Source organism: Colobus angolensis, unplaced genomic scaffold, assembly GCF_000951035.1.
Source record: "Colobus angolensis palliatus isolate OR3802 unplaced genomic scaffold, Cang.pa_1.0 Scaffold86, whole genome shotgun sequence".
Classification (NCBI taxonomy): Eukaryota; Metazoa; Chordata; class Mammalia; order Primates; family Cercopithecidae; genus Colobus; species Colobus angolensis.
The window spans coordinates 1553608-1578188 of NW_012122487.1; the positions used below are offsets into that span (position 1 = coordinate 1553608).

At 36.0% G+C, this 24581-nt stretch overlaps 2 protein-coding genes and 1 pseudogene across 2 annotated transcripts; 2 read left to right on the top strand and 1 right to left on the bottom strand.

The window, feature by feature from the left end:
- Positions 1-2622: 2622 nt before the first annotated feature.
- LOC105503441 (interferon alpha-1/13-like) lies at positions 2623-3192 on the bottom strand. The gene has a single exon (XM_011930338.1). The coding sequence runs from the start codon at positions 3190-3192 to the stop codon at positions 2623-2625; it is 570 nt and encodes a 189-aa protein (XP_011785728.1).
- A 1594-nt stretch (positions 3193-4786) lies between these two features.
- LOC105503501 lies at positions 4787-8705 on the top strand (annotated as a pseudogene).
- Positions 8706-17872: 9167 nt separating this feature from the next.
- Positions 17873-18442, top strand: LOC105503442 (interferon alpha-6). Its single transcript, XM_011930339.1, has one exon. It carries the CDS (start codon positions 17873-17875, stop codon positions 18440-18442), a length of 570 nt encoding a protein of 189 aa, XP_011785729.1.
- Positions 18443-24581: the final 6139 nt, after the last annotated feature.

Consider the following 24581-nt stretch of genomic DNA (forward strand, 5'->3'; position numbering starts at 1 on the left):
TTTCTTTTAAAACAAAGACACCTACCAAGCGACTCAGAACAAAAACCAAGCCTTTTATGACTTCACCAAGAATGCATGAGGCATCCTCAATGAAATGCCAAGATGCAGTCCTCTGAAAATTCAGAGCCACTTCTAAAGATAGCCACAAGAAAGAAAAATTTAGACGTCTTGAGAGGTAGCAATAGTCAATATGTAAGCTTCCAATGGGAGCCTCCAACTTTTGGTTTGGCCCCCTGCACAGACCGAAGGGTGTCCTGACAGGCAGCAAGCCGAGTCAGGTTCTCAGGACACAAAACAACAAAACGACAGCTGTCTATTGAAGGGATAGGATCAATAACAAATGGGTCCCATAAGTCCAAATTTACACAAGAGAACAATTCCAACAAATGATCTTTTCCTGATGACCTGCATTTGGAAAAGAAGAGATAAAGAGAAATGTTTACCTTTAGTTCTTGATCAGACACTACAAGCAGAAATTCAGAACTGACCTTGGTAAAAATTCTTACCTTTATTAGCAAGTTCTTTATCAGTGTTTTACCAGGACCTCATCAGTACATGAGTCAGGTGCTTCAGGCATCCCATCTTCATCACCAAAACTATAGGGGCAGAAATAGTGCAATCTCTTTCCTTCCTATCAAAAGGGTCACAGTTGACACTCCTATAACAAAAGGTTAACAAAAGAGAAGTATAACACATGTATTGAATCATAATTTTATATAACTATGGAAGTCTTCAAAATGAAGACCCAAAGCACAGGAAAAATCTATCCATTTTTATGCTTACGTTCCATGAAGAATGGACAGCTGTGTAGAAATGTGATTAGATAAAAAGGGCATCATCTAATGCTCATATTCTGAGTAGGGGAACCCAGCAAGGCCCTTCTGGTCAGATACTTCTTGATCTCTCCATGCACCATTCTTTCCTCTTGGGTATGTGGCAGAGCTAAGAAGGAGGGAACTGTGCTGGGTATCGGAATTAGCAAGTGAATGATATGTATACTTCACTTAGGTTTAAGAAAATAAACTCTTCCAGATTTTCCTGTAAGATACCGTATCCTGACTGAATATACAAATCAGACTTACCTTCAATATGAAGGGTGACTATTCTCCAGTTTTCTCCAGAATACTCCAAGAATTCTGCTCTTTAGATTATCATGTGTTATGGAGATTGAGGAAGGAAGAGAACATTCCCTTTTCTGTTTTCTCATTTTCTTTTTCTTTCTTTTCTTTTTTTTTTTTGAGACAGAGTCTTGCTCTGTCGCCCAGGGGCTGTAGTGCAGAGGCGCAATCTCTGCCTCCAGGGTTCAAGCGATTCTCCTGCCTCAGCCTCCTGAATAGATGGGATTACAGGCACCCAACACCATGCCTGGCCAAATTTTGTGTTTTTAGTAGAGACAGAGTTTCACCATATTGTCCAAGATGGTCTTGAACTCCTGAACTCAAGTGGTCGACCCACCTCAGCTACCATAGTGCTGAGATTACAAACAATAGCCACTGTACCCAGTCCCTTTTCTGATATGCATGTATTAATTAAGAAATTATAACCATATATTTATGAAAAGGAAAATAAGCAAATATATACATATATGTTATATATATACACTATATATATTTATATTTATATATAGTGTGTATGCACATATATATATAAATATAAATATATATATATAGTGTGGAGGCTGGTCTGCCTGAGACTTAGGCAAAGACAGAGATCCAGACCATATTAATCACTAATCTCTCTTTTTGTCCATACCTCTGTTTCCTCTGTGGCTCTTCTCTTCCCTCCCTTTAAAAGTGGAAGGTCCTGAGAATAACGTTTAAGTCCTTTACTCCCTGTACACTCTCTCCACACATGAGCACTTCCATTTCTGGGATTTTGCTTGCCACATATTAACCCCCAGCAATTGCATTCCTTATAATTTGCAAACTCATGTATCCAACTGGCAATAGATAGTTTCTATCACATGTTATACCAGCCAACTTATAGAGGATATCTCTGTTTATTTTTATTTCCTGACATGTTTCAGTTTACCTGCTGCTGAAAGAAATCATTGTTTGTCCCTTTTTCTCCTTAGAGTATTTACGATAACTGATATTAAGTATGATTACTATTTTTAGTTTGATTCCATACAAAAATCAAATATGCAAGAGAGTAGGAAGTAGATTTATTTATCACCTTTAGATCTTGAATACAACATACAACCTGGTATAGAGAAAGGTCATTTTTACTTACATCTCTCATATAATAATGATGAGTAAATAAATTATACCCTTTATTCTCTAATCAGGTTGCAGAGTCAGGATAGGAATTTCATGTTAAAGAATGAACACATACAAGAAGTTCCTATCGTAAAAGTTTAATGAACAACATAAAATTATGAATTGAGTAGATACAAGGAAAATGTTTTATTACACTAACCACAGTGTAAAGATACACATGACATTATATTAACAAAAATAATTTAAATCTTATAAATAGTTACATAAATATTTAAATAGATAAATCAATTTATCAGTATGATCATAGTTATAGCAGAAGTGAGAGTCTTTGAAATGGCAGAATTCATGAAAGTGTGAGCTGGTGTATGAGTCAATAAAAATTGTTTTCATGTTGGACCAGGTGTTACTCCTTCCTCCTTAATCCTTCTTGCAAGTTTGTTGATAAAGAGAAGGATCTCATGATTTCTACTCTGACAACCTCCCAGGCACAAGGGCTGTATTTCTTCTCTGTCAGATAGAGAGTGATTCTTCGAAAGTATTTCTTCACAGCCAAGGTGGAGTCCGCATTCATCAGGGGAGTTTCTCCCACCCTCTCCTGCGGCATCACACAGGCTTCCAAGTCATTCAGCTGCTGGTAGAGTTCAGTGCAGAATTTGTCTAGGAGGTCCTCATCCCAAGCAGCAGATGAGTCTTTTGTGGTAAAGAGGTTGAAGGTCTGCTGGATCAGCTCATGGAGGATAGAGATGGCTGGAGCCTTCTGGAACTGGTTGCCATCAAACTCCTGCTGGGGAAATCCAAAGTCATGTCTGTCCCTCAGACAGGAGGAAGGAGAGATTCTGCTCATTTGTTTCAGGAGCATCATGGTCCTCCTGTTATCCAGGCTGTGGGTCTCAGGCAGATCACAGCCCAGAGAGCAGCTTGACTTGCAGCTGAGCACCACCAGGGCCATCAGTAAAGCAAAGGACAATGCCATCGTAGATATTGCAGATGCTTCTGGGCTTGCTGAGATGGGTGACTCTGAACCTTGGGCTCTAGGTTCTCTGAAGGCCTTGCTTCGTGCCGATGACTTAAATAGGGAACACACTGATTTCCACTTTCTTAATGCTCCTGGGCCACTTTCCATTTCTGTTTTTGCTTTCCTTCATGCACTCTTTACATGAGTTGAGAGCAGTGTTTCTCAACCGTTTTGTTTTTCATTATTGCCTCCCCCATCTTTTTCCCAGAGACTTTTTAGATATTTTTTCCTAATTGAACCCACCGTGAAAATTTAATAACACAGATATAATATGTATCTATTCGTGTACTATATGTATATCTCTATGCTCAAAAAGTACAAAGTTTAATCTTTTTATTCAATGCAGGTTTAAAAATAACCAAATGAAAATTTTAAGCTAAAAGTTAAATTTAAACTCTATTCAAATTTAACTGAACTTTATAACTAAATATGCTTATGGGCTTCAATATAAGTTATTTACTGATAGAAAGTGTAATGTATTAAATTACATAAGCAAATTAACAAATTATAAACATTATCTAATGTTTATAAACATTATATATCTAAGTAGTGAATGTTTACAAATTATTTGAAACTGATAAAGACTTAACATTTTAAAATATTTTCATCGTTTATTTTTATTATACTTAACTTTAAATTTTGCTGCATGTGAGAAAATTTTTAACTTCACTAGCTGCTAGATACTTACCTAGATATTGTCAAGAGTTTTTTCTTCAATGCTTGACCTAAATATTGATATGCTGAACAACTTCAGTAGACTTATTAAAATATAAATTATTTATATTTCATTTCAAAGCCCACAACACAGACAGAAATACTAAAGATCAAACATAAGCAATATCTATATGATGGCCAGTGACAAACCATATGTATGCAGAGAACACTTCTCATGATCTGACTTTTAGTTCTAATAAATCTTGGGAAGTACTCTAATCACAGCTATCCATTTGCCACAGGTTTGTAATGCTGAACTTTTATAACTTTTATGTATCTTCCATGAACTCAAGGTCAGTAAACCCAATGGAGAGAGAAAAAAAAACTAAGGAATAAGATTTGGTTAAATAGGGTTGAGCTTTGAAGACCCACAAACCATTTAATTATGTAAGATTTGTTCCCACTCCCAAGAACTAACTTCTACACCCTTGGGAGTAGTATCATATGCAATGAGAATACACAATTGAAAAAACATCCTCAATTTGATTACAAAAATTTTTTGGCATGAAAGTTCACATTTCCAAAGTACCTTCAGAGGTTCTTTGTTGATTCCTAGTAAACCGAAGGAAACCATCTTTGTCCTAAATGCACGTAATAGGATGTAAATGTAGTAACATAAATAAGTTGACAATTGTTTGCCATAGCATGCCAGACACCAGATATCTTTCTTTCTCATTTCATTTTCATAGAAAGCAAAAGTTGTCACTTTCTGCATCCTAACGAATGGGGACAAAAAGACAACACAAGTGGCTGGGCGTGGTGGCTCACACCTGTAATCCCAGCACTTTGACAGGCCAAAGCAGACGGATCACCTGAGGTCGAGACCAGCCTGACCAACATGGTGCAGGTTAAGGGGTGGGAAAGAACAGAAGCAAAATGGTAGAAGGGATGTAGGTCAAAGGTAGCAAATAAGTATGGGCTAGAAGAAAAGTATTCCTGGTCCACAAGGTGCTTTCAGATTTACTGAACCCCTTCTTGCAAATATACCAACTGCAAGAGTTTATACACAAGGAAGACAAATTTTTGAGAGTACAATATTCTCTCTGGAAAATGGGTCAGTGTTCACTGCACTAAACTCTCCACTATTGGATAAGTAAACTTAGAAGGTCTGTTTGTTTTCTTCTTATCTTTCTAGTAAGAAACAAGAGAATTAATACTTTCAAAGGACACTTCCCTAACTTAATAGAGTTATATAATAAAGATAATGTTAATAAGAGAAATGAAATATCAGGCCGGGCGCGGTGGTTTACGCCTGTAATCCCAGCACTTTGGGAGGCCGAGATGGGCAGATCACCTGAGGTCAGGAGTTCAAGACTAGCCTGACCAACATTTTGAAACACCATCTCTACTAAAAATACAAAATTAGCCTGGTGTGGTGGCACATGCCTGTAATCCCAGCTGACGCAGGAGAATTGCTTAAACCCGGGAGGTGGGGGTTGCAGTCAGCTGCGCCATTGCACTCCACTTGCACCCCAGTCCAGGCAACAAGCGTGAAACTGTCTCAAAAAAAAAAAAAAAAGAAATATCTAAATTGTGGAAAGTCTTTATTTATTTTCAGTCAGACACTGTTTTTAGAACTTGCATAATGAATGCTCACTTAACCAAAAAAGAATACCCTCATTTTTCACATTTACTGAATGCCTACCATGTACCTAGCCCCATTTATTTACTGGAGATATCACTGACCAAAGCACACAGTGATAGATTTTACTATTGTCCCCGTTTACAAAAGAAAAAAAAAAAAGAAATCCCAGGGAGCTATTACGGTGTGAAGCTAAGCTATTAAGTTGTGCAGCTACAGTTTGGATGGAGAAAATTCAGCTCTGAAGTCTTACCTCTTACCTCTTACATGCTCTCTGGGAATATTTCTGGACATAAGAACCGGAGCTGATTTCCAGACCAATTAATGTTTTCCTAGTAGAGTCCTGCATACCTAATGGCAAGATCTTTCTCTTCAGTTTCCACTTGTCTCCTTCACTGAAATGCCCCATTTGTCCATGCCAGCATGTTACATTACAATTAAATTAGGCCCCACTTTACTTACACATTATATGCTAGTTTTGTCTTCTTGAGGATATGCCATCATAAGCACGAACATACTTGTAAAACATGTTGTTCACAAGGGTGAATATATTCATCAATCCTGTATATTTCTGTCAATTTAAAATTCTACATAGTACCATTCTTTTAATCAAATATCCACAATACTTTCAATTTCCACCTGTATAGCAGAAATTTAAGAAAGAACAAGTCATTATCAGGCTAGAGACATGAACTAAATCAGAACTAAACCAATGAACTAAGGCTCAGAGCTCAGGGAAAGCACACCTGGAAAGGTTAACTAAAGGGGTTATTAAAGGTGTGGAAATGGAAACACTTCTGGAGAAATGAGGAGAGTCCGTGGCATTAGAGGATGAGGACTGAGATGACAAAAGACCCTGAGTCACCTGACTTGCCAGCTGGTTGATGCCTTTTATGTTGTAGGTCACCAGAGTGTGCTGCAGTGTTGATTGTACTGCCTTAATTTAAGGAACTGGTGAAGAAAAATTATGCTGACACTTGGTATAACAGTAAGGAAGACTTATTTAGAAGTATTGCAACAGGTGTTGAAACTATCACGATAGGTGTATTAGTTCTTGCATTACTATACAGAAAAACCCGAGATTGGGTAATTTAGAAAGAAAAGCGGTTTAACTGGCTCACGATTCTGCAGACCATATAGGGAGCATGGCTGGGGAGGCCTCAGGACACTTACAATCATGGCAGAAAGCTAAGTGGAAGCAGGTATGTCCTGCATGACCGGAGCAGGAGGAGAGAAGCAGGGGAGGTGCTGCATAATTTTAAACAACCAGATCTTGCAATAATTCACTCTTACCATGACACTACTAGGGGGTGGTGTTAAACCATGAGAAACCACCCCACGATCCAATCATCTCCCACCAGGCCCCGCCTCCAACACCAGGGATTACAATTCCATGTGAGATTTGGATGGGGATGCCAACCCAAACCATATCAATAGGAGAGAGAGAACAACTGGTGCTCAGCTCAAAAATCAGCAAAGACAGCCTGGGGTTTATACCCAACAAGCAGAATGAGGGGGTCAGATAGAAAGTCACTAAAAGGAGACATCAAAAGCAGGGGGATCCCTGCTAAACTGAACATAATTCTTTCTAAAGGCAAGCCAGGGTAATTATATATTGAGTGTGTGGGATGAACAATTTGATCAGATATCAAGGGTAAATCAGCTATCAAGCGTGGAAGGATTCTCATAAAACTGACTTAGTAAGATTCCTGCTACAACTGGACTTGGCAAACCTAAGAATGGACCCAAAGGCACGACCTAGTCAGCAAGAGAGTTTGTAGGAGCCTGACTAAAGTTTGGTGAAGGACAGAGTCTTTGTCAGAAACTTAAGGGGTAAGAGACAGAACTGTCTGCTAAACAGTTACAAGGGAGATTAAATTTTATGTCTTTTGAAAACAATACCATTTAATGAAAGATTTTAATCAATGAAATATACATTTTTAAAATTTTAATAAGTAATGTTAAGAATTTTGGAAGCCTATTCATTTTTAACTTGTATTTCAAAACAATTCTTGACCTAAAGAGAGGTGCAAAGATAGTACAGCGAGTTCTCTTCCCTTCATTCAGCTTCTCCTAATGTTAACAACTTACAGAGCCATGAAACAATGATCAAAACTAAGAAATTAAAATTGGTGCATTAATATTTGCTAAACTAACCAAGGATAGGTAAATCTCTAACTGAATACAGAAACCCATAGGACCTAGGTATCCTGACTTCCTATGCAAAGTATGGAGAGTAAAACTGGAGGCTAGGATCAGGACTAAAAATACATCTTCTAACTTTAGTGCAGATGTTTCCCATCTGATTAATAAATATCCATTTGGATTGGTATTTCTAAAGTTTACTGGGAATATTAAACTTCCAATGCAAAAATCAAGAGAGTAGAGTGATATTATTTTAGGTTATATGGAAAATAGACAAATGAAAACATAAGTGGAAGTAAAAATTTAGAGAAATGCTGAGAGAAATGAAAACTATTTATGCCCCATGAAAGCCATGCATAGAAAGATGGTCTTCAGAGAACCTATGGTCCAAGGTTCACTCAGACCCCAGCTCAGCCAAGTCAGCAGCACTCTCATTTCCCAATCGTCCTCCTCCTCCCTTTACTGGTGGCCCTGGTGGTGCGCAGCTGTGGCCCTGTTGGATCTCCAGGCTGTGACCTACCTCCAAACCATGGCCTGTTACTCAGGAAGACCTTGGAGATTCTGGGCCACATGAGGAGAATCTCCCCTTTCTTATGTCTCAAGGACAGAAGAGTATTGAGATTCCCCCAGGAGATGGTGGATGGCAGCCAGTTGCAGAAGGTCTAGACCGTGTCTGTCCTTCATGAGATGCTGCAGCAGATCTTCAACCTCCTCCCCACAGAGCACTCCTCTGCTGCCTGGAACATGACCCTCCTGGACCAGCTCCACATTGGACTTCATCAGCAGCTGGAGCACCTGGAGACCTGCTTGGTAAAGGTGATGGTAGAGGAAGAATTTGCTGGGGTGTTTGGGATCCCTACACTGGGCTTGAGGAAGGTACTTCCAGTGAATCTGTGTCTACCTGAAATAGAAGAAATATGGTAACTGTGCCTAGGAAGTTGCCAAAGTGGAAATCATGAGATCCTTCTCCACCTCAACAAATTTGCTAGAAAAATAGAGAAGTAAGATTAAAGACCTGAGCTCATCTTGAAATGATTCTCATTGACTGATCTGCCATATCACACTTGTACGTGTGACTTTGGATATTAAAACAGCTCATTTCTGCTTTAGTCAGAATTAACTGAATTAGTTTTAGCAAATACTTTAGTAATAGCATAAAGCAAGTGTATGTCAAAAATATTCAGCTCCTGGGGCATCCATACCTCAGAGATGACTACCCTGACGCTATTTACATATCTTCCTTCTGTTTTACATGCCTTATTTTTATGATATTTTTATATTTTACATGTTCATCTTTACATTGTATTAAAATTTACAAACATTCACTTTTTCATGTCATTAACTTTGTATTTTGTTTTATTAAATTATTATCAAAGAAAACTCTGTAAATGTTTCTATTCTAAAAATAAAATCTACATTCTATTTTTGTAAACCAAATTGAAGAAAATACGAAAAAAATGTATTAACTCATTCATTCCATTCCTATTATATGTGTGAACTGAATAAATGGCAAACTGTGACATTTCCTTAAAGAAATACAGGTGAATAAGGCAAATACAGTTTCTCTCAGTCTAAGAGGGAAAGAGACATAAAAACAGGAATAATATTTATATTATTTCAATTGCGTTAAATGCTACAAAGAGAAGTAAAGAAAAGTGATTTTCTCACACCAGAAGGAAAAATGGGAGTGAAGATAAAGACCCTGTCATTACTTGAACAGGACTTTACTGGGAAAATGTTGATCAGTCTAGAATTTAGGTTCTTATGGTCAGAAACATTCCCAGAAAGCATGTAAAAGTTCTGGACTCAGGGTCAGACTTTCTGGGATCCAACAGTGGTTCCACAATTCAATAGCTTTCTGTGTTTCCATTTTTTTCTTCTGTAAACGGGGATAATAATAGAACCTCTCACTATCTGCTTCAGTCACTGATATTTCCAGTGACATAATGAAGCTGGGCTCATAGTAGGTGTTCAATAAATGTGAAAAATGAGCATATTCCTTACTGGATAAAGTGAGGATTGACTTGTAACTGCTAAGAACAATGGCTGACTGATAATAAACACCGTCTGCAATTCAGCTATTTTATCCTTCTCATTAACGTTATCCTAATTATCTAACTCTATTAAGTGGGGAGACATATTCTTTGAAATAATCTGTTCCTGACTTTTATTACAAATATGATGAAAAAATTATTCATATTTTGAGAATATTTATTTACTAGGGGAGAATTTTGTGCAGTTAACATACCATTATCCAGAAAAAAACATTGTACTGTCACAAATTGGCCATTCTTGTGTATAAACATTTGTAAGTGGTTTGTGTGTCTCCTTCGACTCTCTGTGAAGGCTGGATTCAATAAAGCTGAAAACACCTCCTGAGCCAGAAATGATTACTTTTTACAAGCACAGAATTGCTTGCTACCTCCAATCTACATCCCTTCTACTATTTTGCTTCATCTTTTCTTCATCCCTGAATCTCACTCTTTTTCCAAAGGGATGTTTCCCTTTGTACATACTTTTTAAATTATGGTAAAATATACTTAATGTAAAATTTACCATTTTAACTGTTTTTAAGCATACAGTTCAGTAGTATGTTCATTTTGTTGTGCAACTAACTTCTGGGACTTTTCTATCTTGCAAAACTGAAACTCTGTACCCATTAAACAATAACTCCCCATTTTTTTCTCCCTTCTGTGAGCCCCTGGCAACCACCATCCTACCTTTTGTTTATATGAATTGTTCTATTCTAGATATCTCACATATGTGGAATCATACAGTACAGTAGGCCCTCCATATCCATGGATCTGCATCCATACATTCGACCAACCTCAGGTCAAAAATATTGAATACATAAACCATAAAAATAATAATACAAGAAAAACAACACAAATAAAAATACTGTATAACATCTATTTGCATAGCATTTTATTGTATTAGATATTATTAATAATCCAGAGATTATTTAAAGTATACAGGAGGATATTCATAGGTTATATGTGAATACTATGCCAATTTATATAGTGAAATTGAGCATCGTGGATTTTGGTGTCTGAAGGAGGTCCTGCAACCAATCTCCTTGCAGATACTGAGGGAAGACTGTATTTGTCTTTTTGTGACTGGCTTATTTCATTTGGCGTAAAGTCCTAAGGTCCGTTCATGCTGTAGCATGTGTTAGAATGAAGCTGAATACTTCATTGCATGGATATGCCACATTTTGCTGAATAATATAACAAGGCAGAACAATATTCCATTATATAAGGCTGAATACTAATCCACTGTAAGCATAATGGAATATACATAAGGCTGAATAATATTCCATTATATGCATATACCATATTTTGTTTAACCATTCATTCATCCATCAATGAACACTTGGGTTGCTTTTGCCTTTTGGCTACTGTGAGTAATGCTGCTATAAACATAGTGTACAAATATATCTTCAAAATCCTGCTTCCAATTCTTTTTTATATATACCCAGAAGTGTAATTGCTGAATTATATGGTACTTCTATTTTTGACTTTCTGAGGAACCATAATACTGCCTCCCATAGTGCTGGGCTGCACTGCTTTATAATCCCACCAACACTGCACAAGGGTTTCCATTTTTCCTCATCCTTGCCAAGATTTTTTTTTTATAGTAAACATCCTGATAGGTGTGAGTGATATCTTCTTGTTGTTTTAATTTGCATTTCCCTAATGGTTGGTTATGTTGCGAACCTTTTCACCTGTGTCTTAGTCCATTGGAGATGCTATGACAAAATGCCAAAAACTGGATGGCTTATACACAACAGAAATTTATTTCTCACATTCTGGGAAGGAAGCTGGGAAGTCCAAGATCAGTGTACCAGCAAATTTTATGTCTGGCGAGGGCCCCTTTCCTGTTTCAATAGATAGCACCTGCTTATGTTATCATATGGTGGAAGGGAAGCTAGCTTTCTGGGTTCTCTTTTATAAAAGCACTAATCCCATTCAGCCACAGAGGGATCCACCATGATGACTTAATCATATCCCAAAAGTTCCCATCTCTTAATACCATCACCTTAGGAGTTAAGATTGTAATGTATGAATTTTGGAGGGCCACAAACATTCAGATCATAGTAATGTGCATGTTGGCTCTTTACATGTATTTTTTGGAGAAATGCCTATTCAAGTTATTTGCCCATTCTTTAAATTAAACTTTTTATTAATTGTTGAGTTGAAGGAGTTACTTATATGGTTTGGATATTAACCCTTTATCACATCTACTATTTGCAAATATTTTCCTGCATTCCATAGGTTGCCTTTTAAATCTGTTAATTATGTTCTTTGATGCATAGAAATTTTACATTTTAATGTGGTCTAGTTAATCTACCTTTACTTTATTCACCTGTGCTTCTGGTGTCATAGCCAAGAATTCATTGCCAAATCCATTGTCATGAAACTTGCCATGTAAGTTTCTTCAATTGATTTTACAGTTTTATACCTTATATTTGGATCATTATCCATTTTGAGTTCATTTTTGCTTACAGTGTAATGTAAGAGATCCAACTTCATTCTTTTGCATGTGGATATTCAGTTTTCCCAAACCATTTGTCAAAGGGATTTTTTTCCATTGTGTAGTCTTGGCACACTTGTCAAAGATTATTTGACCACGCAGGTTAGAGATTTGACCACGCAGGTTAGAGTTTACTTCTGGGCTCCCATTCCATTCCATTAGTCTATATGTCTGTTTTCATTCAAGTGCCATGCTGCCTTAATTATTGTAGTGTCATAATATGTTTCAAAATTAGGAAACATGCGGCCTCTTGCTTTGTTTTTCTTTCTTAAGATTGTTTTGGCAATCCAGAGACCATGACGTTTAGGATATATTTTTTCTATGTCTGTTAAAAATGCCTCTGTGATTTTGATAGAGATTGCATTGAATCTGTATATCACTTTGGAGAGTATGAAGATTTTAACAATATTAAGTCTTCCAACCCATGATGGATACAAGTAAATGTCTTTCCATTCATTTTAGTCATCTTTAATTTTTTCAGTAGCATTTGGTAGTTTCCAGTGTACATGTCTTTCACATCCTGGGTTAAGTTTATTCCTAAATATTTTATGTTTTTTGATGCTATTGTAAATGAGAGCATTTTCTTAATTTCCTATTAAGATTATCCACTGTTAGTATATAGAAATGCCACTGATTTTTATTGATTGTTGTATACTGCAACTTTGCTCAATTCATTTATAAGTTCTCTCTCTCTCTCTCTGTATGTGTGTGTGTGTGTGTGTGTGTGTGTAATCTTTAGGTTTTTCTACATATAAGAATATGTCATCTGCCAACAGAGATCATTTCAGTTTTTCCTTTACAATTTGGATGCTTGTTATTTCTTTTTGTTGCCTAAATACTCTGGCTAGGATTTGAAATACTAGTTGTAAGAGCACATTCTTGCCTTTTCCCTGAACTTAGAAGAAAAACGTGTAGTTTTTCACAGTTGAGTATGATATTTACTGTGGAATTTTCATATAATAGGCCATACTATGTTGAGGTAATTTCCTTCTAGTCCTAGTTTGTCGAGCCTCTTTTTTAATCATGAAAGGATATTGAATGTTATCAAATGGTTTTTCAGCATCAACTGAAGTGATCATGGTTTTTCCTCCCTTCATTCTGTTCATGTAGTTTACTACATTGATTTATTTCTATGTGTTGAACCATTCTTACATTCCAGGAATAAATCGCATGTAGCCATGTTCTATAATCGTTTTAATGTGCTGTTAAATTTGGTTTGCAAGCATTATGCTGAGGGTTTTTGCATCAATATTCATCAGAGATATTGGTTTGTAGTAGTTTTAATATCATGTCCTTCACTGAATTTTATGTCAGGTTAATGCAAGATTCATCAAATTAGTTTGGAAGTGTTCCCTTCTCTTCAATCTTATGGAATAGTTTGAGAAAGATCCTGTTAATTTTTTGAATTTTTGGTAGAATTCTCTAGTGAAGCCATCTGGCCCAGGGCTTGTCTTTTTTCAGGGGTTTTTAATTATTTATTCAATCTCCTTACAGGTCTACTGCAAATTTTTATTTCTTTATGATTCAGTCTTCGTAAGTTGTACATTTCTAGGAATTCAACCATTTTTTCTAGGTTATACAATTTGCTGAAGTATAATTGTTTATAGTTTTATGATCTTTTATTTCTGTGGTGTCAGCTGTAATGTCCCCTCTTATATTCCTGATTTTGTTATATGAGTATTCTCTTTTTAAAAAAGTAATCTAGTATAAGGGTTTGTTGATTTTGCTGAACTTTTCAAAAAATTAACCCTCAGTTTTAGTGATTTTTTTTTATAATTGCTCTTCTATTCTCTGTTTTATTTATCTTTGCTCCAGCTTTGTTATTCCCTTCCTTCTGCTAGATTAGGGGTTTATTTATTTATTTGCACTTGTTTTTTTAGTTACTTAAGGTGTAAAATAAGTTTGTTGTATTAGTCTGTTTTCATGCTGCTGATAAAGACATACCGAAGACTAGGAAATTTACAAAAGAAAGAGGCTTATTGGACTTACAGTTCCAAATGACTGGGGAAGCCTCACAATCATGGTGGAAGGCAAGGAGGAGCAAGTCACATCTTCCATGGATGGCAGCAGGCAAAGAGAGAGATTGTGCAGAAAACTCCCATTTTTAAAATTATCAGATCCTATGAGACCCGTTCACTATCAGATCACATCTTGTGACACCCATTTAAAACTATCAGACCTTGTGAGACCCATTCATCTATCAGATCAGATCTTGTGAGACTCATTTAAAACTATCAGATCTTGGGAGACCCATTCACTATCATGAGAACAAAATGGGCAAGACCAGCCCCCATAATTTGATTATCTCCCACCAGGTCCCTCTCACAACATGTGGGAACTATGGGAGCTACAAGATGAGATTTGGTTGGGGACACAGAGCCAAACTATTTCAGTTGTTGATTTGAACTCTCTTCTTCTTTATAAGTTTTTATGGCTGTAAATTTCTCACTTAGCACTGCTTTCACTTCATTGCATAAGTTTTGGCATATTTTGTTTTTTAGTTTCATTTATTATTTTCTAATTTCTATTGTGTTCCTTCTTAAATTTTTCTCATTTAGACATACATATGTTTTATTTTTGTCTCTGTGCATTGGGATGTGAAATCAGACCACTTTTACTTTCTAGGAAAGTGAAATGAGAAAGAAAGACACCTGGTGTTGTAAGGACTATATAGAAACATTGTACATTTCAGTTCTTTTTGTCGTATTTACATACTTTTATTGACATAAAATGAAGATGAAAATAAAACACATCCAGGGGTAGCAAAACAAATTTGCATAGCAAAATATCACACCAAAAGGGAATATACATAAGTCCCAAACACAATCCAGGGAAACAAACAAAAATATTCCAGCAGGGCATGGTGGCTCAAGCCTGTAATCCCAGCACTTTGGGAGGCCAAGGCAGGCACCTCACTTGAGTTAAGGAGTTCGAGAACAGCCTGGCCAACATGGCAAAACCCTGTCTCTACCAAAATTAGCCAGGTGTGGTGGCACGTACCTGTATTAGCTACTTGAGAGGCTGAGTCATGAGAATTGCTTGAACTCAGGAGGCAGACATTGCTGTGAGCTGAGATCTTGCCACTGCACTCCCGCCTGGGAGACATAGCAAGAATCCAGAAAAAAAAAGAGGTTCCTTTTCCAGTATTGGATAGACTAAGAATAATAGCTTAAGCAGGATTATCCTGCATTCAAAAGCTATGATGATTAGGTTAAACTCTAAAATCCAATGCAAATGTGTTGACTGGATTATCTTATAAAAGTTATTAATTTTTGCAAAATCCATTTTTGGAAAGAAAGTTCATTTACTATGGAAACTCCTGTACCCATTTCAGAATTCTGAGCATTTTAATGATAAAAAGAGTTAAAGTTAATTAACGACATAAATAGTTTAAGTAAATTGTTAAAAATAATAAATACTACAATGCATTTGGTTTATTTAGAAAACTGATCCTATCTGATCTCTATCCTCATATAGACACGTTGATTTTATACTGTTGTCATCTAAATATCATCAAATGATTTCAAGCCTAGATTTCTGGGTGATGGAACAATGAAGTCCCAACAATTTATAGTTCACACACACATTCTGGGAAGTCGGCCTTACTTAACAACGGCAGGAAAGGTAGAAGATTGATGACTTGGGGATTACAGGGGTACTACCCACAAAATGTAGTGTGATTTGTTGTCTGATTGCTCTAAGCTGTGCGAATCAGGGAGAGTTTGAGTTTGGACATTTGGCTCGATATTATAACACCTGGCTGGTTAATTTCTATTATAAAATGTAGAGGGTAATTTAGAGATGAGGTCATAATATAGTTTAATATAGTGCTATGCAAAGGCTGAAAATTATATTCCTCTTGCATTTGAATTCCCAGTGCCGTATATACCTTAAAGGAATTAGATATCCAGTGGGTCTGGCAATACATTCTAAAATCATTATTGACACTTAGTAAGAGTAGAGTGGAAATATTAGCCATTGTCTATTATAATCCTAACAAATACAGCCATGATGAAACAAAATAGCTTGGCCACCCATCAATGCCTTTTAGTATAAAGAGAAAGTCTGATAAATTGCTTCAGCAAAAATTATTTCTTGAATAAGTACACTAGGCCTGATACTGAGGATAAGGCAGTTAATAGGACACAGTCCAGTTACTAAAGAGATGATTTGCCAAAGATGATCCCATACTTACCGTTTTAAGAGAGGGAATCTAGAGGAATGAGGCAACTTAACTTGCTATGAACAAAAAAATATCCCAGCACTTAGGATTGGAGTTGTAAGTTAATGCTTAACATGATAATATTTATCCAGTTATAAATTTAGGACAAAGATGGTTTCTTTTTGTTTAATAGAATTGACTTGGTTTAGAAACTATAAACATATGTTGAGGAATTTAAACTTTAATGCAAAAATACAAAAAAAAAATGAAATTGATGATATATTCAAAGTTGTGTATTTCCACTAGAGATGGCATTGCCCCCAAAGTTGTAGAAATTAATTCTTTGGAGTGTGAACAACTCTTAGATATTACAATAGTTTGTGGTCCTCCAAAGCTCAATTCTTACATAATCTTATTCTCTAGTGTTCATTTTCCTTATTGAATTTTCTTGTGTATCACACAAGACATACTGACATTGAATTCAGTAGAAACAGACAAAATACATGCACAATCAGTGTTATAAATCTATGGTGAATAGATGGCTTACTGGAGGACTTTCTTTCCATCATTTGCTGTGATTGCCTTTCTTCCAGACGTTGCTTATGTTTGAGCTTTAGGGATTCTGAGTATTAGGTAGACTTTGAGAATTAAATACAAATCATGTATATGTTATTATTTAATTCTACTAAATATTTTCAACACATCAACAGTTAATGTCAAATGCTGAAAAGAATAAAATGCTGACAATCTCTGGATGAATACGCAGCAGCTAGTGAAATTAAAAATTAGTTTATTTTTTAAAGCAAAATTAAAAGTTAGGTATACTAAAAAATAAAACTTAAGAAAATAGTTTCATTTTTTACCTTTAAGAAATTTATGAACCTATGTCATCATGTTGGTATTATTATGTATATTACGAATACATTCTTAATTTGCAAATTTGTTTGAGACAATTTATACAAGTAAATAGAGCGAATTAAAAGTTGCTGCTCAGAGTTAAGTTAAATGTCAAATTTTTTAAAATTTAACTTTTAGTTAAATTATTTTGCCATTCCTAACGGATCAAGAAATAATAAGAGTAAACTTTATCCTTTTTCTTTTACTGTACAAAGTAGATATACATACAGTACATAAGGATATATACAGTATATTTGTTATTAAAATTTCATAACATTTAAAATTTAATAAAATGTAATAAAATTTTAATTTCAATTAAGAAAAAAATTCTTAAAACACTCTGGAGACAGGCAAGAGAAGGGAGTGTCAATAATGACCACACACACACACACACACACACAAAACTGGTTGAAAAACTACTCTATACCCATTTAGAGAGTACATAAAGGAAAGCAAAATCAGAAGTAGAAAGTAAATTCTGAAAATGGAAACTGGTATGTTCCCTATTTAAGACCTACACATAAAGCAAGTTCTTCAGAGAACCTAGAGCTGAAGGTTTAGAGTCACCCATCTCAACAAGTCCAACAGCATCTGCAACATCTACAATGGTCTTGCCTTTTGCTTTACTGATGGCCCTGGTGGTGCTCAGCTGCAAGTCAAGCTGCTCTCTGGGCTGTGATCTGCCTCAGACCCACAGCCTGGATAACAGGAGGACCATGATGCTCCTGGCGCAAATGAGGAGAATCTCTCTTTTCTCCTGTCTGAAGGACAGACACGACTTCAGATTTCCCCAGGAGGAGTTTGATGGCGACCAGTTCCAGAAGGCTCAAGCTATCTCTGTCCTCCATGAGGTGATCCAGCAGACCTATAACCTCTTCAGCACAAAGGACTCATCTGCTGCTTGGGATGAAAGGCTTCTAGACAAACTCTACACTGAACTTTACCAGCAGCTGAATGACCTGGAAGCCTGTGTGATGCAGGAGGCGTGGGTGAGAGAGACTCCCCTGATGAATGAGGACTCCATCCTGGCTGTGAGAAAATACTTCCAAAGAATCACTCTCTACCTGACAGAGAAGAAGTATAGCCCTTGTGCATGGGAGGTTGTCAGAGCAGAAATCATGAGATCCTTTTCTTCATCAAGAAACTTGCAAGAAAAATTAAGGAGGAAGGAATAAGACCTGATCCAAAACTGAAATGACTCCCATTGATGACTACACCAGCTCACACTTTCAAGATCTGCCATTTTAAAGACTCTTGTTTCTGCTATAACTATACCATGAGTTCAATCAAATGTGTCAAATATTTTCAAGTGTGTAAGTTAAGCAACATCGTGTTCGGTTGCACAGGAACTAGTCCCTTATAGATGACTAAGCTGATGAATCTATTTATCTATTTATTAAATGAATATTTATTTGACTATTTATAATATTTATTTTTTTGCCCATATAAAGACATAAAATGTATAACTTTATATTGTTGAAAACATAAAATACATTTTAATGTTTAGTCAATGTATTATTTTGGGCTAGTTACCATTTTCATATTTAGTCAATGTATTATTTTGGGCTAGTTACCATTTTCATATTTAGTCAATGTATTATTTTGTTTAGTTTATTAAATATTTACTATAGAAAACTTCTTGGATTTGTTTATTCTCTAAGGAGAAACACCAAGCTGATTCTCCAACATGATTTAAAAATGTATGGTTCAATTCATTGACTCATTGTTATTATACTCAAGGTATAAGTACAGTACAAATTTACATTCTATAAGCCAGCTTGTATGTTGACTTCAGGTTATAGAGATGAAGATACACTTACACTTCTTGCTGTCTTTTATCTTTCTTTGTGTAGGGAAAAAAACCTAAAAACAACAATTTTAATTAAATCTGTTAGATAAATGATATAAGAAGACCGAAAAACGGTATGTTTTTTTTCAGCAGAAGCTGAAGTAAGGCATATGAGAAAACAAAAACAAAAGCAGCAGATGTCTTCTACAGTTGACTGGTAGACACATAAGTGCAAACGTGCACTGGCAATATGATATTTCAGTCTGCAATTTTCAAGCAACGCCATGACCTGAAACTCCAGGAACAGCAGTGGTCATGTGAGAAGAGTTTACAGAATGACAAAGAGACTGAAAATTTCCTCCTGAAACCTTCAACTTTAAAGGGAGGAAAGAGCTACAATAGAAACAGATTTGGAATGGCCAAATACCAGAAGGAAAAGAGAGAATGGTGATAAGAGTAAATTTAAAGGACTAAAACTGCTTAGAAGAATTGATACATTCATGCAAAATGTAGAGTAGATTGAAACTGCCTGGCACATTGGGCATTGGTGGTCTTAGTGGAAGTTGATTGGTAGAATCAATCAGTTGACTGATAGAATTAATCAGTAGAAACCATACAGGAGCAAGTAGAAGAGTAAATAAGAGAAGAGAAGGTAATGGCAATATATAGAGAAAACAATTTTGAGAAGTTTGCCTTCTTGCTGATGGCTGATGTGAGACCTAGATTCTTGTCTTCCTAGTTTTAAGAATTTAAACAAGAGACACACAGCAGTGGATATGCAGCATGGAGTAATTTATTGCAAAAAAAAATAGAAAAAGAATATTTTGAAAGCTAGGTGCAGAATAGACAGTACACCCTGAGACAGAGAGGATTCAGGGCAGGCTGCTAATAAAGATGAGAGAGTAAAGACTAGTACTAGGGAGACTCCTTTTATGGGAATCTTCCATGATTATCCATAAGGAGGTAGGAAGAGGCGTTACTAGTAAGCATGTTCTTGGTGGTCCTCTGGGTGCACATGTGCAGTAGCTCCATATGCTTGTTGTAACATTGTATGTCTCATTAGCATCTTAAATATTCCATCCATGGGTTTTTTCTTTACTATTATAATGAGCAAAGGGTCACTCTGAGGACAGATAAAATCAAAATGTGCATGATCTCTACAGGGGAACTACAGCTTTGCTTGAATGAGTTCAATTACAATGTTAATGCTGAAGCTTATTGTGTTGATGGTATGGTCACCAAGGTTGTGACATCTGATGACATGGTTACTTCCCTAACTACCTATCCTGCCTTATCATGAAATGAAGTAGAGAAGTAAAGTAGGATCTGGAAAAGGACATGAATTAATTTTTATCTGCATAGCTTTCCATTTTTAGAAATATATATGTCTATAGATAGATTTCATGGATTTGATGTATTGAAAAATCATACTAGTATATTTAATATTTATTTTAAATTATGACATATCAAATTATTTATAATGATAAATTATAATGATAATGTTATTTTGGTTAATACTATCATGACTGTCAATAAACTGCTCTATGGGTTGAAATCATCTACCACAGTAGAAAAACAGATGGAATTGGTGACCTTAGTGAAGCTGACTTGGTAGAATTTACAAGCAGAAACCATATTACAGTAGGTGGAAAGGGAAAAATGAAAGAAAAACTTCTATTACAATTTTTTGGCCTGGGGAGTCACTTTCCTTCTTTCATGTTTACCATATTCAGATTTGCATTTGTTTTCCCTTTTCTTCAACATATCCAAATGCAATGACAATTTATAAAAACATTAATTTGAAGAAAGAATAAAAGGATGTGTTGAAAATGATAGAAAATAATGATATGAGCTCTTTATATTTCCATTTGTACTTCCCTATGTTGTTATTTACCTGAAGATAAAATAGAAAGTAATTCAGAAGCAGCCATGCAGCATTTGACCAGAAAAATACTAAAATAAAAATGAATGTATGAATTGTTTAAACTCTAAAACCAGTAAAGAAAAGCAGACTAATTTCATCTAGCAGCATTGCTGGACCTCACTGCCTTAAAATTTTTACCTTGAGACAGAGAATAACAAACCATGAAGTTCAGTAAAATGCACTGACTGACTGATCTAGGACATTTAGTAGTTACTACAATGTAATCTTACTTTTCCTTTCTATATTTAATTTAATTTTATTTTAGGTTCTCGGATACATGTGCAGAATGTGCAGGTTTGTCACATAAGTAAACGTGTGCCATGGTGGTTTGCTGGACCTACCAACCCATAACCTAGGTATTAAGTGTCACATGCATTAGCTATTTATCCTGATGCTCCCACTCCCCATGCCTTTCAATGTTGTTCCCCTTCCTATGTCCATGTCTTCTCATTGTTCAGCTCCCATATGTGAGTGAGAAAATGTGATGTTTAATGTTCTGTTCCTGTTAGTTTGCTGAGCATAATGGCTTCCAGCTCCACCCATGTCCCCGAAAAGGACATGATCTCATTCCTTTTCATGGCTACATAGTGTATATGTACCACATTTCTTTATCCAATCTATAATTGATGGGCATTTGAGTTGATTCTATTATTTGCTATTGTGAACAGTGCTGCAATAAACATACACATGCATGTATCTTTATAACAGAATAACTTATATTCCTTTGGGTATATATCCAGTAATGAGATTGCTGGGTCAAATGGTACTTCTGGTTCTAGATCCTTGAGGAATCACCACACTGTTTTCCACAAAGATTGAATGAATTTACACTCCCACCAACAGTGTAAAAGCATTCCCATTTCTCCACAGCTTCGCCAGCATCTGTTATTTCTTGACTTTTTAATATCACCATTCTGACTGGGGTGAGATGGTATCTCATTATGGTTTTAATTTGTATTTCTCTAATGATTAGTGATGTTGAGCTTTTGGATGTTCATGTGTTTTTTGGCCATATAAATGACTTCTGGGAGATGTGTCTGTTCATATCCTTTGCCCACTTTGTGATAGGGTTGTTTGGCTTTTTTTTTTCCTTTGAAATTAGTTTAAGTCCCTTGTGGATTATGGGTATTAGACCTTTGTCAGATTGATAGATTGCAAAAATTTCTCACATTACATAGGTTGTCTGTTCACTCGAATGACAGTTTCTTTTGTTGTGCAGATGCTCTTTAGTTTAATTAGGTCCCATATGCCAATTTTTGCTTTGGCTGTAATTGCTTTTGATGTTTTTGCCATAAAATCTTTTCCCATGCCTAGGTCTGAATGGTATTGCCTAGATTTTCTTCTAGGGTTTTTTTTTTTTTTTTCAAAGTTTTCGCTATTGTAAATAGTGCTGCAATAAACATACATGTGCATGTGTCTTTATAGTAGAATGATTTATAATCCTTTGGGTATATACCCAGTAATGGAATTGCTGGATCAAATGGTACTTCTGATTTTAGCTCTTTGAGGAATCACCACACTGTCTTCCACAGCAGTTGAACTAATTTATACTCCCACCAACAGTGTAAAAGCATTCCTATTTCTCCACATTCTCCCCAGCATCTAGGGTTTTTATAGTTTTGGGTTTTACATTTAACTCTTTAATCCATCTTGAGTTAGTTTTTGGATAAGGTGTAAGGAAGGCTCCAGTTTTCAGTTTTCTCATATGGCTAGCCAGTTCTCTCATTTCTTGAAGAGGAAATCCTCTCCCCATTGTTTTTGTCAGGTTTATTGAAGATCAAATGGTTGTAGATGTCTGGTCTTATTTCTGAGATCTCTATTCTGTTCCATTGGTCTATGTGTCATTTTTTGGTACAAGTACCATGCTGTTTTGGTTACTGTAGCCTTGCAGTACAGTTTGAAGTCACATAGCATGATGCCTCTAGCTTTTTCCTTTTTGCATAGGATTGTCTTGGCTGTCTGGACTCTTTTTGGTTCCATATAAATTTTAAAGTAGTCTTTTTTCTAATTCTGTGAAGAATGTCAATGGTAGTTCAATGGGAACAGCATTGAATCTATAAATTTTACTTTGAGCAGTATGGCCATTTTCATGATATTGATTCTTCCTACCATAAGCATGGAATGTTTTTCCATTTGTTTGTGTCCCCTCTTATTTCCCTGACCAGTGGTTTGTGGTTCTCCTTGAAGAGGTCCTCCACATCCCTTGCTAGCTGTATTCCTAGGTATTTTAATCTCTTTGTAGTGATTGTGAATGGGAGTTCATTCATGATTTGCTCTCTGCTTGTCTACTTTTAGTGTATATGAATGCTTGTAATTTTTGCACATCGATTTTGTATCCTAAGACTTTGCTGAAGTTGCTTATCAGCTTAAGGAGCTTTTGGGCTGAGACAATATAGGATTATGTCATCTGCAAACAGTCAATTTCACTTCCTCTCTTCCTATTTAAATACCATTTATTTATCTTGCCTGCTTGCCCTGGCCAGAACTTTCAATAATACGCTGAATAGGAGTGATGAGAGAGGACATTCTTTTCTTATGCTGGTTTTCAAAGGGAATGCTTTTAGCTTTTGCCCATTCAGTATGATATTAGCTTTGGGTTTGTCAGAAATGGCTCTTATTATTTTGAGATATGTTCCATCAATACATAGTTCATTGAGAGTTTTTAACAGGAAGGGATGTTGAATTTTATAAAAGGCCTTTCATGCATCTATTGAGATAATCATGTGGTTTTTGTCATCAGTTCTGTTTACATGATGGATTACATTTATTGATTTGCATATGTTGAACCAGCATTGCATCCCAGGGATGAAGCTGACTTGATCATGGTGGATAAGCTTTTTTATGTGCTGCTGGATTTGGTTTGCCAGTATTTTACTGAGGATCTTCTCATTGATGTTCATCAAGGGTATTGGTCTGAAGTTTTCTTTTGTTGTGTCTCTGCCAGGTTTTGGTATCGAGATAATGCTGGCCTCATAAAATGAGTTAGGGAGCTGGTACCATTCCTTCTGAAACTATTCCAAAGTACCATTCCTTCTGAAACTATCTTTTCTTTTTTTTCTTTTTTGGAATTTGGAGTGGTGAGAGAGGGCATCCTTGTCTTATGCTGGTTTTCAAAGAGAATGCTTCCAGCTTTTGCCCATTCAGTATGATGTTAGCTTTGGGTTTGTCAGAAATGGTTCTTATTATTTTGAGATACGTTCCATGAATACATAGTTTATTAAGACTTTTTAACATGAAGGTCTACTTTTTTGGAATAGTTTCAGAAGGAATGGTACCAGTTCCTCTTTGTACCTCTGGTAGAATTTAGCTGTAAATCCATCTGGTAATAGGCTTTCTTTTTGGTTGACAGGCTATTTATTACTGCCTCCACTTCAGAACATGTTATTGGTCTATTCAGGGATTCTGCTTCTTTCTGGTTTAGTCTTGGGAGGGTGTATGTGTCCAGAAACTTATCCATTACTTCTAGATTTTTTAGTTTATATGCATAGAGGTGTTTATAGTATTTTCTGATGGTTGTTTGTATTTCTGTGGGGTCAGTGGTGATATCCCCTTTATCATTTTTTATTGTGTCTGTTTGATTCTCCTCTCTTTTCTTCTTTGT